General features: G+C 40.1%; 1 protein-coding gene across 4 annotated transcripts; it reads right to left on the reverse strand.

Annotated features, from left to right (window-relative positions):
- Positions 1–1,236: 1,236 nt before the first annotated feature.
- tead3a (TEA domain family member 3 a) lies at positions 1,237–17,987 on the reverse strand. 4 transcript variants are annotated; one of them, XM_034589418.1, is made up of 14 exons: positions 17,725–17,987; positions 12,765–13,006; positions 9,003–9,067; positions 8,731–8,793; positions 8,572–8,634; positions 6,891–6,902; positions 6,391–6,501; positions 6,244–6,287; positions 6,061–6,122; positions 5,849–5,982; positions 5,595–5,765; positions 5,062–5,202; positions 4,817–4,969; positions 1,240–3,972 (listed from the first exon to the last, which is right to left on the reverse strand). In XM_034589418.1, the coding sequence occupies exons 2-14, from the start codon at positions 12,769–12,771 to the stop codon at positions 3,859–3,861; spliced, it is 1,140 nt and encodes a 379-aa protein (XP_034445309.1). In that variant the 5' UTR covers positions 12,772–13,006; positions 17,725–17,987; the 3' UTR covers positions 1,240–3,858. The 4 variants fall into 4 exon arrangements, with proteins under 4 accessions (XP_034445313.1, XP_034445309.1, XP_034445312.1 ...); XM_034589421.1 differs by lacking the exon at positions 8,731–8,793 and having other exon boundaries at positions 17,725–17,986; XM_034589420.1 differs by lacking the exon at positions 8,572–8,634 and having other exon boundaries at positions 17,725–17,981.
- Positions 17,988–19,542: the final 1,555 nt, after the last annotated feature.

A 19,542-nucleotide genomic window follows, 5' to 3' on the forward strand; every position in this document is an offset into this window, starting at 1 on the left:
AGGTGATCATTATCACTTGAATGTCACTTTCCCCTGCATTGTAACAACACTCCTAGCTGAGTGGTGAGCACACTGCACTGCTTTCACCGACATGACACATTATACTAACATGCACTTTTGTTTGCCTTTGTTTATCAAAGACATCCAACTTTCTCAATATTGAATATCACAAGGAAGTTACAGAACACACGTGTTGTGTAACCATATCAAGGCTGTGTATGTTAAGAATGAGAGGAAGAGATGACTGCACACTGATTGGTTGGCGGCATAATGAAGAAGGTAAAGCCTAATGTTGTTTCTACACAAACTCTGAACTGATATAGCACTGTGGTAAAAATGAGGCGACAGCGCCATCCAGCAGGAGGAAATGGAAACTGCAATCTCTGACGTTAACTATTAAACCTGAGATCAGATGAAGAAATTCGGATTTGGGATGGAGATATTTATGATACTAGTGCAAAAACTTAATCGTGCAGGTACAAATATGACAACCTTAGTTTGAGATACTTTTCCTAATTCAACAAAATGTCCCTTTAAAAATGAAGTCAAATTCTTAAATCTACAAAAGTCATGAATTAGGGGAAATCTGATAAAATAGAAAAACAAGATCAAGAATGTTGTTTAGCATTTGTGTCAACTTTCATTGCCTGACAGCTCAATATTGATTCCCATTAGATGCTTCTCTAAACAGCATGGATGTGGCCCATCCAGCCCCAGGTGGAATTTCACTGGGCAAATGGGTTAATGGTTCAAATCTAGAGGCTTTTTATTATCTCAGCCATGGAGGTTATGTTTTCATCTGACTTTGAAAGTATTATACAAAAACTACTGGAGGGATAACCACAAAACTTGAAGAGGATGAAAAATTGGTCAGAATGAACCTATTAAATCTTGGTGCGGATCAGGGGGCAGATCCAGGAATGTTTTTTCCACTGTTAAACATTGCGACATAAGCAACAATGTAAAAAAAAAAATTAGCCCCATTTCTCAAAAAATGGTTCATGGATCTTGATTTAAAAAAAAAAAACTGGCCTATTTAAGGGACTGACATTTATGAGTGTGTGAAATTTGATGCAAATAAGATCTGGACCTAGTGAATTTAAATGTGTTTTCAACAAGGGGACTGTTGCACGTTGGCAGAGATATGCACTCGGAGTCTAACTCTACTTATTAGTGAGTTGCTCTCTCTCAAGCAGCTGTTGTAATGCTTCTATCCAGACTGTAGAGGCTGCACAATTCTGCAAACACCATGTGATTTTATTGGTACAGCATAAAGGCACAGATTTCATTCACTGAGCAGACTTGACCAAAGGAGTGATGAGGCACGGCCAACCAAAATACACAGACAGGAAAGAAATACAACTCCTAAAACATAAAAACACGTTTGGCCGACCACACAGTGAATGTTAGATGATCTTGCTTAAAACTGAATCTTAGTTTCGTGATACAGAGTCAAATCATACATGGATAAACATGATCCTGTCAGGAGGGGGCGTGAAAGTGTCAAATAAGATTCACAACAAAATAAAAATTGCTGGTAGTCGTGTACCAAAAAAAAAGAATATCGAAAATATTACATAGAACAAAAGAAAAAAAAAAGTGTCAGCTGGATAGTTTGTTAGTGTTAACAGGCAAAAACCCCAGTGCACCGTAGATAACCTTAGTGTGTTCCAGACATCATTTTGCATACATCCAAAATAAAAAAGAGAAAAAAAACTGAAACACCCATCATGATGTTAAGTTTAACACTTCTAGCTGTGCTGGTAAAAAAAAAAACAACGGCAGTTCATCTTTACAAAAACAAGTCTATTTACCGTGTTTTGGCTTATAAAACAGTACCATTACAAATGTAGTGTACACATCCTATACATCAGTGCTCCTCTGGTTAAGGCTTTATATGAAACCAAAGCACATTCTCATCCCAACTCACGTGGAGGTAGAAATACTGCAGCGAGCCCACACAGCCGGAGAAACCAGTGTCGGGTCCGTGAACAGTAAGGGTCGATTCTGTCATTCAAAGTGCAGCTGACACCCAAGTGTGAACTGAATCTGAAACAGTTTGTGAACTTTTCCAAAAAGACAAGTGAGCCGAACTTTAAAAACACCTCCTTTACATTTGATCACAATCTTTCCCTCCACACCGAGTACCACTGGAAACCTTTTAAACGCCCTCTTCACACTCCGACACTGTGTTTTAATATAAATACGACTTGTGTAGTGCATTATATCCTAAGAGGCACACTCTTACTTTGTGTCATGTGACCCTTTGATTATACAAACTGAAGATCACGACTCCACTATAAGCAGTGATAGAAGATGCACCATTATAGGCTCAATCATTTCCTACTGTACAGAGACGATATGAACAGTAGAAGAAAGTCACTGTGGCATAGTTTACATTAACACTGGCTACATGATTTGCACAACCTATATTCAAACTGGTCTCACATCTGTCACACCCATGACGTAAATGCATGTGCATGAAAAAGGTCACAGGTACATACTGATTGTATACAATTTCAGGATATCCCATATTAAACTTGATTTCATATAGTTTGCTGGTTTCTGCGCCTCCATCAAGGAGGTTATGTTGTCACCCCTGTCCGTCAGCAGGATTATGCAACAAACTACTCAACTGACTTCCAGGAAACTTGGCTGGAGATAGGTGTTTTGTTATTTTTTTCATAGATTTCCGAGGGAATAATTAACGGATCTTGATGAAATAAAATCTGACATATTTAGAGAACTGATATCTATGCGGCTTGATTGAATTTAAGAGGATTAATGAGCTTTAGCAGCATTCTACTGAGTTCCATTCTAGTGTTTACAGGTGTGTGTTTATTTGTTAGCAGGATTCCGCAAAAAGCATTGAACTCATTTGCACAAAACTTGGTGGAGGGATGGAGGACAGGCCAGGAAATCGGTACATTTTGGTGCAGATGACCAGACTACGTCGTATTTTCTCTTATTCCTCTATTATAAGAGCTAGACATAGGACTATTTGACCGTGGCTGCGGTATACACTCTACGGAGTGCCATATTAGTGTTTGTTTTTAGTGACTTAAACTTGTCATTAAAAACTGTGATATTTTGAACCTGACGTTGTGCACAGAGGTTTCTGTGATTAAATAATTACACTGGATAACAATAAAATGCTTCATGATAAAGAAAAGGTTTTGTTTTGAAATCCACAAATAATCAATTGTTTGAAAGGTCCCATATGTTATACTTACTTTACACAATACTTTTAGTTATGATTTCCATAAGAAGATATATCAGAAACCGTCTTAATGTAGTTTAAAATCTCTTCTCTCCCGCTCCCCTCTGGAGCACCAACAACAGCTCGGTGACTCACAGATGGTCTTTGCAGCCTATTGCCAACGCTTGGTAAGACTTACAGGTAAAATGTAAATGAACCCAACAAGCCATCTAAACCAGACTAAACTGGTGCTGGGGGCAAGGCTGAGAGGAGTGGTTTATGTCGTTGTGACATTATAAAGTTACAGGAGTCCTGACGGCTTATTTTAAGGCAGTTTTCAGAACACAGGCTGTGCACATTTCTCCATGACCTGAGTGCTTTGATACTTTCACAGTATTTATACAGCACTCCAACCAGCTTCATAATAAAAACTATCATGAAAATGTCACTTGCTACAATATGGGACCTTTAAGTCATGGGATACTGAAGGGAGATGGAAATACATTTACATTGAACAACAGGTGTGACTACAGTGGGACTGTTGGTCTGTGTTTAGAGTAGAGGAGTGGGGTTTCTGTGTGTTTGAGCTGGAAATAGTGTTTATACTCTATGTAATTAAAAAAGTCTGTGGAGAGTCTCTGCATGCACGAGACGTGCTGCTAGTCGTTAACTAGTCTATAAACATGGTACTGCGCTCCATGTTCACTGGTGGACACTTCAAACACAAAGGCGATGCACAGCAGAGTCTCCTGTGTTTCTCTGTTGGACACCACCTAGCAAGAGACAAGAAAAGAGGGAGATATTGTGAGAGGGTCAGGATTTAATGATGAATAATATGGGGAAAAACAGCAGTCAAGAAATAGTGATGAAGAAAACGACAGAATTAACAGAACTAAGCTGGAGAGCTTGCACAGTGATAACTTTCAGCAAAACATTGGGGAAAACCCTAGAAACCTTCTCTAGAAACGTTTCTCGAGAACAATTTTGAATATTATCTTTGCTAACCAAGAATGGATAAAGCAATGTTTTCAAATCCTTGCAGATTACCCTGAAGATTACATATATATTACTTGTAATTAATCATGTGATTATATGATCTGACACTTGAATTTGACGCATTATTTGTTTAGGTTCTACAACTATGACATTTTTGTGCATTATTAAGATGTTATCCTCAATATTTGTATGCTGTAGTGAATGTTGTCCTGCAGCGTTTCTTTCCCACAGAATTCATCAAATCTACTGTGTGCACGTGAACCAAGGCCAACGAATTCCGAGAGAGAGGTACAGAGACAAAGGAGAAGTTCTCGCATGAAAGAGAGCGAGAACTGCATTGCAAAACACTGGCAGGAACATGCACAACTGTGGTTGAAACTATGAGGTCTGACTGCGTGGAAGTGCAAAACATAATGGAACATTGCACAAACCCGCATTAGCATGAGCGAGCAGGTTATGTTTTTATGTGCTTATGAGAGGTGTAAGACAACTTTTGGTTCATTATGAAACTGTGGCATGACCAATTGGAATATAGTGGCCTGCTACATTATAGATAATTAAGGGGAAACACTGTCCTGTACAGTAAAGGTAACTCAGCTTAGCACAGTTATACACACACACCTGTAGGATGGTGAAGTTCTCCAGTACACTGTTCATCATGTATTTCTCCGGCAGGTGTTTGAGTTTATGGATGAAGTTGATCATGTATTCACACATGGGCGACCGATGGATGCGGAACACGTACTTTCCTCCTTCCAGATGTGCATATTCCGTCTGAATGGGAACGCAACATGCATCAGGATTAAAAACACATTTTGATATGGTTTGATATTAAACTTTTCCACATACTGGGCTGATTTTCTCACCTCAACCTTCTCCACCACCTGTTTACCAAAGGAGCAGACCTTTGTCGAGACGCTGATAGTGATGTTTTCTGTTCCGCTGTACTGACTGCTCACACCGTAGAAAGCACTAGAGCCCTCCTCGATGTCACTGCTCAGATCCGCCTGGAAAAAAAAAAAAAATCAGAAAAAAGATGGACAGAAAGTGAGTGTGAAAAGAGCAGAGGAAAGTCAGAAAGTCTAATGCACTTATTTCAAACATCCATTTATGAGTGTATTCCTTCTGTGGGAGACCCCCTCTTGAAATATGAATCAGTTAATAAAATACTTCTTATAGGTTATTTCCGGTTATTGCTGTCGCCTATGTGGTTTAGCGTAAAATGTAATGCTAAACTAGCAAGTCATTGTCTAATTTGCACTATTCCCCAATTCCCTAATGATTCCCTGCCTTGTGATAATTTGACTGAATTCCTTGTCTCAAACATGAATCTCAAACTTCCAGATTTTTTACCAAACTCTTGTCATCTCAAAAGGTACCTCTAGTTTTATGTACTGACCCAGAACTTGACGAGGAAGAACGCATTGTGCGGCCCTTTTTCATACAGCTCCTTTAGGCCGCCCTTCTTCTCAGAGAACTTGTCGTAAATCTGCCTCACGTCTATGGACTCCAACACAGGGTCGTTGTAGCTCGGGTTCGATGGGCCAATGTGCACGAAAAGGTGTTTATACTGTTGGAAAAGAGAGATGTGAGAGGTCAGAGGACATTTTTGTTGTTGTTGGCTTTACATTAAAAACGCCCGGATGTCCTTACCGCCTCTCTGTCTCTCTGCGTCTCCATAAAAGCAGAGAACTCCAGTAGCCGTAGTTTTGCAGAGGCGATGGTTCTGTCTTGCCATACAGGCGCTGCTATAGCTGCAGGGCGATGTGGCGGTAGGGGCTCATAACCTTGAACCAAGCAAAAACGATTAACACGGCGATAATCACGATGATTAATCAAATCAGTCAGTTCATGTCCACACTTACTGATTGGAGCTGGGACAGGGGCTGGTAGTGTAGTGTATGGCGGCTGTGCAAAGGGCTTAATGCTGTTAAATAAGTAAAAACCAGATGAGTGGGGAATCAAAAATGTGTAACTTTACCCAATTATTAATTGTACTTTCTCCAATTTAAACAAACAAAACCTACTCATCTGACAGTGATACTTACTCCTGAGAATGTCCAGGCTGTCCTGGCATAGGGCCGGGCCAAAACTACACAAAGGAAAGAAGGGAAACGGGGGAGATAGGATTACTCAGACTTCCACCAAGAAGGTAAAAAAGAACAGATGTGTGTGTGTCTGTGTGTGTGTCTCACTCTGACTGGTGGAGGAAAGGGAGTCTGGGGTTTCATTACACTCGCAGACACAATCTGAGCTGATGAGAGGTTGGCTACTGTCTGCAGAGCCTTGTCTTTGGAAACCTGGTCCTGAACAGGAAAACAACAGTGACACACGATGAAAAATGCTCCTTCTATCAAAATGCTGGTCATTACAGAGTGAGCGAAACTTAAAGGCCACCTTAGACAACAAGCCAGCCAACTTACTTTAACATGATGCAGTAATGAGGGGAGACAGGACAGAGTGCAAAGCAGATACAGGGGGGGGGATGCCAAAGCAGGAGGGGCACCACGCTAGCAGGCTAGAAGAGCTAACTGGAGCCATCACCAGTATTGAACTAAAGCCACTAAAAACAAGAGTAATGAGGATTTTTGAGCCTGGCAGAAGAACTGCACTTTGTAGACAAGCGGTAATGTAATGCCAACCAAGGAGCACAAAGCCTGAAGGAGAAAACTGGAGTTGTATGACCAAAACTTACCAAGTTCATGGCCTATAGCAAAAAAGACACGATATCAATTAACTTCAGTACATTCAGTATGAAAGCAGGTCACAGAATCACTGTTAGGGCAATGAGGGAATACAACTTGCTAACTTCATACAAATCTATATTACAAACCTAACTCAACCCACATTCTAAGCTTTAAGCTAACATTCATCTTACATTGACAGTACATGCTACATCCTACTAACCTGTGCTGACATTTACAACAGGAAATATACTGACCTAAACGTGTATAAAAGTGCAGCAAATTAAATCACAAAGAGGGGGATGATAAAACCACAGGAAAAAGGGCTATGACAGGAAAGGCAAAAAGAACTGAGGGAAATGGTGAGAAGTGAGAACGTAGAGATCAGAAATGTATCGAAGGAGAAATTCTGCAAGTCTGAACGCATGCTAGGGGCGCAATAAAACCTCCCTTGTGTGTATGCAGGTCTCCATGTGTCTTACTAGATGCCATGTACATGCTAAGAACAACCATGCCAGCTAAGCTACTGATCTCATGCAACTATCTGTCAAAGGTCAAACCTTTCTAACACTGTACTCAACCTCATTGCCATGCAAAAAATAAAATAAGACCCTCGCTTTTTCCCTCAGCAACAACAAACAACTGTCTAATATGGATGTAAAGCAGTAAATGAGACCTTTAAAGCATAAAAGCAACCGAATAAAATATCTGACGAAATGAGTTTGCGAAGCCTGAGCTGGCCACACCATGTTCCCACACCCATAGAACCATCCTAATGATAGGATCAAGGATCAAGTACCAAACTCTTCATAAGTTGAATTTCTTCTCTTCTCCATCAAGGTGTTCAAGCTGCTCCGCCTTGAGGCATTTTCACACATGAACGTCCCGAAGTCTGATCCAAAGTTCATGTCATTGTAACACTGATTACTTTTGATCTGGTTAGTTTTGGTTTCATGTTTGAATTTAGGAAGCGCACTCAAGAGAGCACCTCTTGGTCGGACTAGATTTTGGTCTGTCGTTCTGGACTGTGGTCTGAGGCATCTTTCACACCTCAAATCTGCTCAATCCTGTCTCTGGTGTTTATGATTTTTATATATTTAATTTTGTTTCCTATTTTTTTTATATTTCTTTATATTTATACTTGCACAAACACACCAAAGCAAATTCCTTGTTTGTGTAAACCTACTTGGCAAAAAAAAAAAAACACGATTCTAATGCTGATTCTGTTATTTTGGCGTTTATTGTAGTCCAGAGTTTATTGAAATGTGGAAGTACATTTTATGAGATTCAATGATAGGTTTAAAAGGATTGAAATAACTGAATTCAATAATCTATTTGAATAAAAAAATATTAAAGAACATGTCATCGTAACATGTATAATCATGTAGATTTGGACATATATTCATTAAAATAGATAGTAATTACTGTTATTTTTCTGGAGCTGCCCTGGCAGTGAAAATGTAGGTGAAGATGGTTAACTAGCCTAATTTGACCATTTACAGTTCTTGTTTCTCCACATTATCCCTGCACCCCGTCATATTGTTATATTTTTCAGGAGACACCTTAACTTTTACAGAGCCTCCAAGGTATGTATTGCAACACCCTGACAGAGAAGTATAAACCTACTGCTTCATTGATTAAGTTGGATGTGGGCCACATGCAGAGCAAAGCAGAGTCAGTGAGCATGTGTACCTTCAGCTTAGACTGAATCTCACGAGACTTTCTCTTGGCCAAAACTTGCAGGTGACTAGAGACCTGAAGAAAGACAGGATGAAGGAAAAGGGGGGAAAAGGAAAAGAGGAGCGGATGTGACTACAGAGGGAGGGGAGAATTGATTCAGCGGGCACCCACCTTGATGCTCGCCTGGTATTCTCGTACCCTCTTGCGTGCCAGAACCTGAATGTGACTAGACACCTAAAGTGAGCCCCATAAAAACACACACATTCACAGGGTGATTTCTGCAATTTTAAACAATCATGGTCTATAAATAATCATTTTAACAAGGTAGAAAGAGTATCTATAATTAAATAAAAAAACATATGTGAAGGTATGCTGCAACTAGGAAATCATATTATATAAGATAACATGTAAATACTGATGTCTTCAATAACATCTGTGCAAACCTGTTTGCGTGTGCGTGTCTTCCCTGTTCGTAGCTTAATATAACGAGCTATCAGCTCATTTCGACCTAGAATGGAGAGAAAAAAGATAAAATCAGACAGGAGCATTTAAATACACATAGTTTAGCTAAACACAAAACAAATGTGCTTTGCTATGATGACGGAGAGAAAGAGAAGCTGGAGCTGGTACAAGCTGTTATATTTGGTCATTCCGTGTGGAATCATCACACTTTTGTTCTGCACTGTAACAGATCTTAATGAGATTTTGGCACGCTGATTTGGTCATATGAGAAACACACGGAACTAACATGTCATGCTTCTCAGGTCCCAACTAAAGGAGATACAGTCTAACAAAGTTTGAACTTTTTTTAGTGGGACTCTGTCAGTTCATATCTCCTTTAATAGAGGAGACAGAGAAATGGTTCTCATATTACAGCATGCTATCCCCAATATAACAAATAACAGCATTATGAGTGATTATAAGAAGTACTTCCTACTACAACAGAAAATAGTTGGTGAAAATCATGATGAGCCATAATGTTGGACCCAGTTTAATGATGCTTGCTGCTGATGTATGACAGTGTTCATATATCAAATAAATGAAGAAAAGTCCCACCTTCACTAAACAGACCTGCATGCTTTTAAATACACCACACTCATACAACTACTGGTGCAACCAAGCTCCTCTAATCGGCAGCAATGACAAGAATGAGCTCCAATTCATAAACATTAATCCAAACTTAATCAGTGCTTGATCTCAATGTTACAACACAGTCTCTTTTTCGGTCTGTATCTTACAATGCTAATCTCCTCAAGTGCAATCCTAACAAATCTGCTAAGATCATGACTCCAGCATGTTTTTCAGCCTCAGAATCACAGTGACACTGAGGATTGTCAATGGATGATTAGGTTGGACTGAATTCACAGTTTATTTGGTATGAGGAAAAGAAGGTATTTGCACACTCATACACATTGATTTCTGTGGTTGTGTGATATTTAGGACAGCCTGTGTTCATTTAAGGTCAGATTTGGTCTTGCCTGCTGGCTGAGCTTCTTAGCAGATGGCCAAATAATGGAAACGGAGGGGAAAAAGAGAGAGGAGAGGTTATCATACAGTCAAGAGACGCCCTAAATGTGGTCACTAATAACTGCCAGCTCAGTTCTTTCATTCTCTGCCTCCCGCGGCTCCAACCCACATCAAACGATTGACTTGTCTCTGATTGTAACTGATGACCAACCCTCGGTTCTCTCTACTGCAGAGGTCAGAAAGTCTCGAGTTTAAGGTAAAGGCTATTAAATGATGATTCCACTGTTGCAATCATCTAATCACATACACACATGTACTGTTATCATCATCTACATCACCAGCCTTCTTTCTGGGAAGTGGGGTGATGCTGTTGGGACTTAGGTCACATCAGGCTGAGTCACATCAGCTCCATGAAGTTAACAGAACACAGAATTCCATAAGATCTACAAAAAGGGGGCTGACTCAGACACAGCAGTCTGCTCCAATTCCCCAAACAGGACACATGCCGTTTCCTGCAGTCTACCACTACTCCACATAAGGCCAAATGCTTTTTCATCAGACCTTGCTGCATGCCCTGATTAAATAATTTACACTTTAACATGAGAACACATCAGGGAGGTTGGAACTCAGAAAACATTGTATTACAGGATGTGGAATGTGGAATGTGGATTCCAAAATCCTGTAATTCCCCTCTGTTTCTCACCCTCTTCTGCCACATAAATAAAGTGTTTGCCAATTTGTTTTCTTGTTGAAGTGACAGATGACATTTTAACCCCCCCACCAAAAAAGATTGGGGAAAAAAAGACAGTGAAAAATACAGAGTGGGCCAGTGGGCCAACAAAACTTCATAATTTTCTTCCATTAGTTATTATTAGGTTATGAGGTTATGTTTCCATCTCAGTTTGTTAGTGAGCAGGAAACACAAAAACTACAGGACAGATTAGGAAAACATTGAGTGAAGGGATGAGGGGTGAGTTCATATGAGGTGGGACTCGACTACCAGCACTGAATGGAGAATACTTAAGCCGTTTTTAGACATGACCAGAGAATTGGGTCTGGGCTTTCTCCAGAGTTTTCCTTTCACACATAAACAATGTAGCGGGAGGTTCTCCGCTCAGACGTGTACACAACAGCAATAAATCTTCCGGAGGATTCATGGGGGGGTGTGGCAGCAGGAAGAGGCAGCACGTAGCGTATAAATTCTGCTGTGATCACGTGTTTGTTTCCATCACATCGACACTGTTCAGCTCATATCACCCAAAACTCTCTTGACATCTTCATCGGTGTCTGCTACGTGTATGGCTCCGCTTTTGCATCCAGCGATATTTGATTTATTTTAATTTTGTGGGTGGTGGTCAAAAATACTGGTTTGAAGATGGGAGACCAGTGGGTGCGTGGGTTAGAGTTGTCTCTGTAGTCTGTGTTACCAGTGTGACATGGTGTTCAGGCACACGCCAACTACATAACTTGCCCACTGGCCCCACTATCCATTTCCTTTTCTATAGACATAAAACCAATTTGGCAGATTTTTGTGCATCGGTGGTACCATCAGATTATCATCCACTTTCTGTTAATACTTGGATGCTACATTTAGAGACTTTTCCTTAGTGCAGCAGCAGAGAAATTTCCACATCGTGTCATACCTAGCGTGGGTTTTATGTTCTAGGTGTCAGTTTAGCTTTACAATGTGTGAAAGCGTGTACCAGCAGGACTTTTCTTGTTTGCTTTGGGAGAAGTGGGGGTGGTCAACACAGTGGGCCCACATTTCCACAAAAGGAGAAAATGCCGCTATGCTGAAACAAACTTTCCCCTTCTGTCGCATGGGATCACATATCCTGTTCCCCCTCACAACAGACACACACATACACAAATGCAAAACACAGACTGCTGCAGGCGTGAATGCCAACTCTCAGCCAAAAAAATTAAAATGCCAGGAATGTTGGGTTTTAGCCAAGGTCTCCCATAAAGTAGGAAGAAATGGTCAAAATACTGCTCCACTCGCAGCATCCGGCACAGATTCTACAAGACACAAACAAAACTCACACTGCATGTGTGCATGCACTACATGATATGTAGTCCAATAAACCAGTCAGTAAGTAATTAGTGACCCGAGGGAATGAGCAATCAGTCAACTTCTGCATATGTTAATCCTAACCTGACCTGAAATGTCAGCCGGCTCGGCCCTTTGACCTCTGTCCCTGCTGGCTGCACTTTAACCTCAAAGCTAAATAGCCCTCTCCCAAAATTCCTGCAAGCACATCACCTGGGTAAAAATAAGAAGTCTTTTCAAGAAGAATCAATGAACCACTGGCTTCCAAAGCGCACACGGCCGAGTCAGTCTCGGCTGTCAATCATGATGTTTCACCCTGTTTTCATAGCATCAAATAACCAATCCAGTCCATGGTGTAAACAGGGTTTGTTTACCATAGTAAATGCCTTTACACACTGTAGATGACCATACAAAGCTAGGTTCCTATGAAAACTGACGAAATGGTGTATGTTTCCTGAGAATCAAAAGTCTGAGACCATGTACATATAGTGATCTCAGTCTACTTGACCTAACTCTATCATGTAAATTCAAAAGGGAGCTAGGCATCATTTTACTAAACAGAAGAACCTGCAGTACAAAAGTTTATGTCTGCAAACTGAGCAGTGAATCAGTTGGGATATTCTACTCCTGATAGTTAATAGGATGAAAACCTGTCACTTTAGGATGACAAAAGTGTTGTAGTCCTCACCATACATCTTCCCCTCATCTGACAGTATGATCTTCCTCCTGCCGCAGGGAGGGTAGATGGCCAGAGCTTCCTGAAAGCTCTGCTCGATGTCTGGACTCCATACTCCCTCAGGGTCGCCGTCCAATGCACGGTCTGCCCCATCAGGCAGTCCCTCTCCATCGGCACCCTCCTCCTGCGCCCCGTCAGGGCTGCCACGGCAACTCCACTCCGACGCAATGATGACGGCTCCGGCCACAACACACCTTGAACAAATGGTAAAATACATTACTAATAATGTGGTGCTGTATCACATTTGAAGGGTTTCAAAACAGGTTTTCATCCACATTATAAAAACATTAGACCAAATTATCAACCACAATGTACGAGCAGAGAGCAACATTTGTTTTGACATCTGATGAAGTTCGACAAAAATGCATCCCAATCAGCAAGGTTCAAGAAATTAGCCGTCTGCTGGAGGCTTTGAAAACACAGCATAGCTTTAAATCACCCGTAAAAGCAACATACACAAACCCGAAAGTGTATAGTCTGTGAACTGGCAATAATACATCATCTTGTGTTTGGTGAAATGTACTTTCCAAATGCTGAAGTCCCCCAGTACACACCCCCAACAATCTATATCTATCGTTTCTTAAATTAATTACGAAGGAAAAAAATTAAAATGCAGAATTCCATTCCTGAAAAACCCTTTCTATTGGTATCCATATGAAAATGATTGTCGGTATTAAACTGAAACTCTTAACCTACTGGACATCTTGTGAAATATATTATTTTGCAATGTGAGAGGTGGAGAAATAGGCTCTGAGCAGAACCGGGCAACCAAGCAGAGCTGTATGCTGTCTCAGCACCACAGAACCACACATGGGATGAGGTTTTAAAATATGGTTTGATTTAGAACTAGAAGCAAATCATGGCAACGTATTAGGGCCTGGAGACGAGGGGTTTTCCAAGTACAAGTGAGAACTGGCTTTGTTAGTGACTGGGGCCACTGAGGTGAGGCAATGAGACAATGTATCCCACAGAGTTTTATGAACGAGGCCCAATGACTGCCAATGGGAGTTCAAGACACTCAAGAAGTGGTCTTGAATGTCACGTAGACTGATTGATGGACAGGACCAGGATTGACTTACGGCTGCTGAGAATGGTGAAAGATTTCTTGCAGTCCAAATGTCACCGCACTTCACCAAGACGAGATCAGATTCGTCTCAAGTTGTTTACAGCTTCCATGGGTACAGGGTGTATTAATAGCCCTGGCATCTGGGGTTAAAGACCCGGCAAACAAAATGGAAAAACATTAAAAGCATGTCAATTTCTGAAGTCACTGGCCAAGGTCAATGAAAGCACTGACAGTTGGTATTAAGATACAAAAACAAGATGGAATATGATAGATGACAAACTGATTAGCTAGAATGGCGAGATGAGTTAATAGCTTTTATGAGCTAATTGTCCCAGAGAAACTTGCTCAAAAGATAATACTCAAAGCCATATGATTTTCCCAGAAGCTTGCAATCTTGCCTGCCGGGGCCGCATGAGGAAATTACACATTCTTTTGTTATTGTTGAAGATGCTCCAAGTCTCCTCAAACACACGCACACATATACAACACGAGTGCTGCCCGGAGTGTAATGTTTTCCAGAGTGTGGCTAACATGGTCCCTGCCACAGGAGAACCGCAGAAGATCAGCGTGGTTGCTGCGCTTCCCTGCTGTGGTGGGCTTATTGGACCCACACGGCAACAGGGCCTTCCCAGTTTCAATCACTGCTGACGGGACTGTGCTGTTGCCATAGAGATCAGACAGTCCCTGGTGAGATGGTTAGGAGAGGGCAAAGCCTGAAAGAACATTTAGACGTTTCAGGGGTCTTGAAAGTTTTACGGAGTGAGAACTCTTGTTCTGACTGGATCTGATTAACCTTCATGTTCTGTCAGGGTGAAAGGTCATAGACACCCCAGGGTCCTCTTAACAGCTCAAAAAAAACATTAACACTGCTCTAACCTGGCTGATACTTTGTAGTGGTGCCTAATTTGATGATAATACTTAAATGGAGGTTTTAGAACATTTCAATTATTCTAAGAGGGGATATTCGATACTTTGACCTCTTCGGGCATTGAAAGATATTTCTAAGGAAATAAATACTCTACTTTGGATGAACCTTGAATCTCATGTCCAGACAATGGGTACAATGGTTTGTAGATAAATTGATGAGTCAGTCAATGGACAATGAGTCAGGAACTTTGTTTATATAACTTATTTTCATAATTAAATAATAAGATTAGTCATGTTTTTAAATCGCAAAGATTTCTATTTAGACAAATTTCTAAATAAAAATAACCATATAAAGCAACATACTCAAAGGATTTAACATGAGAGGCACAAGAAAAACCTTTATTATGAAGTAGTCACAGGAAATGTGTCTGTCCACTAACTAAGCACACACAGCTCCAGTCAAAATTGTGTCTATAGAACAAGATCCGTTTTGGTATTCTTTGACAGCAGATTAGTTTTACAGGGAGTAATGGAACAAGGAGTAGCAGCCACAGTGACCTGTGAGATGAAGAGCTACACACCTCCAACATCTCAGAGGTAAACCAGCTACTCTCACTGTGCCCTACTGTCCATAGATTCAGGCCATGTGCAGCATAAAAGCACTTGCTAACAGGGTGATGGGAAGATTCGCCCAAATTCAAACAATAAAAGTTTGTTTATCAGCCCCAAGAATTTGGTGACTTGTATTAAACCTCAATTGCTGTTACAACCAGTAACTACAGGTGTCGCCAAATCAACCAGGACAGAAATTTTGGGGACTGTTACTAAACATATGCTGTTGGTTCTTTCTAAAATATAAGGATTTGATGCTTTTCTTAATCCAACATGATGAGTTGAATTAAGACTGTTGTTCAGACAGTAGATTTATGAATTATTTATGAATGCCACCTTCATCTAAGGGAAACTGTTGATCTACATTAAACACACTAAACAAAAAATGTCTGTAGGTTAATCAATGATAAAAATGTATAATTATTGAATATACTGTTGGTATATATTGTTTGTATTTTGCGGTTTATATGCCTACACCTTTGGGCATAGCTGTTGTATAGGAAAATGTGTTGTGTATTTCTTTAACTGTGGTTAGATTTTTGGCAAATCAAAGATATTTAAACTTGTTCAGATAACACCACATATGTCCTTGTCGGATGTGATAATGCTTTATATAAATTTCTGCATTTTGTCACCCTACTCAAATATAAAAGTTCAGTTATTGGCAAATGAAAGCGTTGTCTTTTCAGTACTTTGTTGCAGATAATGTTTGAATATGGTAAGAAACAGTACTTATAAAAAGGGAAAGTTGGTTGATTTTTACAATAATTTCTACACATGTTGGAGTGACGTCCATGGGACCCCAACAAAACAAGGAAGTAAATCCAATGTCAACACAACACACACGTTAACTTTGATTAAATCACTTCTGACACTGATCCAGCTGATATACATTATTGACTGTAAATAGTGTACTACTGTGCACTCAATGTCCACTTCATGAGGCGCAAGTGTAAAAATCTAAGGCAACCCAATACAACAGCTGAGCCATAAATCCCATCTTCTTTACAAGGATAATAAACTTTTTTTGGGATCGACACTGGTATTTAATTTAACTACATGTTTATGACAACGGTTGTAGTTTGCAGTGGTCTTGACATACTACATCACAATAGCAGATCTGTTGAATGTTTTTCCAAACCTCATTCACAAACACATTTTATAATATTACAGCACACATAACCAGACTATGACCTCAATAATAAACACACGGTAAAATTAACTTTAAGGAAGTTTTAACCAAACCTGAACACTCATCTTCATTGGTGTGGCTCAGAAGTGTGCACATGGAGACTAAGATATAGGAAATCATGCAACAACCTTTTAGCTGTTTTTATGTACCAGACTGATGATGATGCAGAGTTACCACATGAAAATTCACTGAAGTCAGATGTAGCTCTGCCATTTCCAACATAGATAGATCCCAGTGGCCAAAAGGTCAGGTGTTCCTGTGCAGAGAGGAGCCAGTGGAGCACTGAACTAAATAAAGCTATGAGCTCAGCAAACACTGACAAGACACATGCACATTACACAGGCTGCCATCTGCTGCGATGGGAAATAGCAGTGACGTTATTGATAAACTCAGCCTAACTTCATCGCAGCACTTTTAAAGATTTCTACCCTGCAGCTGCCTATCACTACTGCTGCGGAGCTGAAGTTACCAAGCTCCAACTTTAACTCAACACGAACTCAATCATACTGGTCATAACCATCAGTGCTGGTGGTGAACAAAGGTGTTATTGTGATGCTTCATCGTGGACTTCTGTTGAAACCAGTCTCACATGTTGGTGAAACTTTCACAACAACAAGAAATGAATCCCAGCTGCGGCTAGCACGTAGAGGTGGAAGGGGTGGGGGGGGCATGAAATCACATTCAGCGGCTGCTGGGAGACGTTTAGCTGAACTGTGAGTTGGCAAGAAAAAAGCCTTTGAATCAAAGGCAAAACCGCGAAAAACTTTTATATACCGAAGTGGAATAGTAGTGAAAAACACCAAACAAAGATTTAACAGTGTTAATAAGGGATTTAAGTCTCTTTCCTTCTCTGGAAGTTTCAGACGAGCCAGTGCTAACACACTCGAGCTGACATGCTAGTTAGTTAGCTTGCGGGCTAATACTACCCCCGAAAAAAACAAGCTCCAAACTAAGTCCGACACACGACAAGAAAGTCAGCCCGACAACGGCCCCGGGGAGCGGGTACGTCGGAGCGGGGGAGTCCCTGCTCGACACGCGAGGCTCGGAATCATCGAAGCGGCGGCGGGGAAATGCGAAATATGTGAAAAATCCCAAAACTTCAGGCGCACACGGAGCAGCAGCTGCAGCGTGAAAGTTGGTGCACACAACAAAGAAGTAGCCGAGAGCGCACTCACCTCACAACGGCTCCCCTGCCCCGCTCCTCCGGACACACACCGACCTCCTCCGCGGGTCGTTCCCACCGCAGAAGCCTCCGCGATTCACCGGCGACAACAAAAGATGATCGTGTTTGTGACAGGGGGGAGAAAAAACGGCGGAATGCCAACTATGAGTTTTCGTGTGGAATTAACGCGCGGAGGAAAACGCACAGAGGCGTGGCGTCGAGAGCGAGCACACGCAAAAGTTTTGTGGATCCCAACCACGCAAACTCCTCCCATGACATCAGACTCCTGGTGGGAGAGGAGAGGTGGGGAGGTTCAGCCTATTCCTATTGTACAGTCAACAAGTAAAAGAGTTCGACTTATATATACTAAAATAAAATAAAAAATATATATAAGAGAGAAGGGGGTTGATTTCCATCTTATTCTTATTATAATAACAAATAACAAGTAAAAGATTCGTACAAAAATATATTAAAATAAAAAATATATAAGAGAGGGCCACACGAGGGGAGTGGGGGTGGTATTCGTCTTATTCTTGTTATAAGGTAAATCAACAGGTAAAATGTTTATACAAAAATAAAAAACATATAAGGAGAAGAGAGGAGAGGGGGTGATATTCATCTTATTCTTATTATAATACAGTACAAGATAACAAGTAAAAGATTTGTACTTAAATATACAAAAATATAAATATATAAAAGAGGGCCACAGGAGAAGAGAGGAGAGGGGTTGATTTTCATCGTATTCTTATTATAATACAGTTAAAGCAACAAGTAAAAGATTTGTACTAAAATATATTAGAATAAAAAATATATAAGAGAGCGCCACAAGAGGCTAGAGGGGGTGATATTCTTCTTATTCTTGTTATAAGGTAAATCAACAGGTAAAATGTTTATACTAAGAAAAAATATATAAGAGAGGAGAGGAGAGGGCGTGATGTTCATCGTATTCTTCTCATAATACAGTAAAATAACAAATAAATATTTGTACTAAAATATGCTAAAAGAAAAGAGGTGATGATGTTAATTTTATTGTTTTCATTTAGAAGGAAAAATAAGTTAAATATAGCCTATGTACTAAAATATAGATATGTACTTAAGGTAAACAGAAAAAAAACATATAGGAGACAGGCAGAGGGCAGGTGGTGAGATCTATCTTATTGTTCCCATAAAAATAGACAGCATAGATGAGGTCTGGAATTGTATTTCTATCATTATATTTCATGGTAAAGTGTATAGTGTTAGAGAGCAGGGACAGGTAACAAATGCCATGTAGTGTTTCAAATATACAGTATATATTTTTTTTTATGTTTTCAATCATGTATCTTAATTTCGCAAGTTTTTGGCACATTATATATTTGCTTTATAATACAATTTATTTCACCATGTTTTTCATGTAAACATTAAAATTATATTTAATGTCCTGGAAACAGAAATAGCACTAAAACAGTGAAAGTTTCCATGTAGTATAGGAGGAGACTGTGTTCTTTACTGCATAGTGGTCCAGTCCTACATAACTATCCGTCATTGTAATGTATTTACTAATGATAGATATATTATCTGCTAATGCTTTTTAAATTAAGTTGGACAATTTAATTTAAGTTATATATTAATAAGAACATCTTTTGGGTTAAACTTAACCATCAAAACTAAATGCCGAACCCTAATCCTTATACCCGAAACTAAACCTAATTCTTACCCTTCCCCCGAAACCAAGTCTTAACCCTCAAACAGCCCATTGAAAGCCAAAATGTCCTCACTCTGTAGGTTGTAGACTCAAAATGTTACCCCCAAAGATATCTATACAAATATACACACACATATCAAGATACTG

The sequence above is a fragment of the Hippoglossus hippoglossus genome, chromosome 7 (genome assembly GCF_009819705.1).
Source record: "Hippoglossus hippoglossus isolate fHipHip1 chromosome 7, fHipHip1.pri, whole genome shotgun sequence".
Lineage (NCBI taxonomy): Eukaryota > Metazoa > Chordata > Actinopteri > Pleuronectiformes > Pleuronectidae > Hippoglossus > Hippoglossus hippoglossus.

Coding starts and splice junctions, on each gene's coding strand:
- tead3a (XM_034589418.1), bottom strand. Junction 6,123..6,243: donor CAGCCTGGACATTCTCAGGA/GTAAGTATCACT, acceptor CTTATTTAACAG/CATTAAGCCCTTTGCACAGC. Junction 5,983..6,060: donor CCCTGTCCCAGCTCCAATCA/GTAAGTGTGGAC, acceptor GCTTGGTTCAAG/GTTATGAGCCCCTACCGCCA.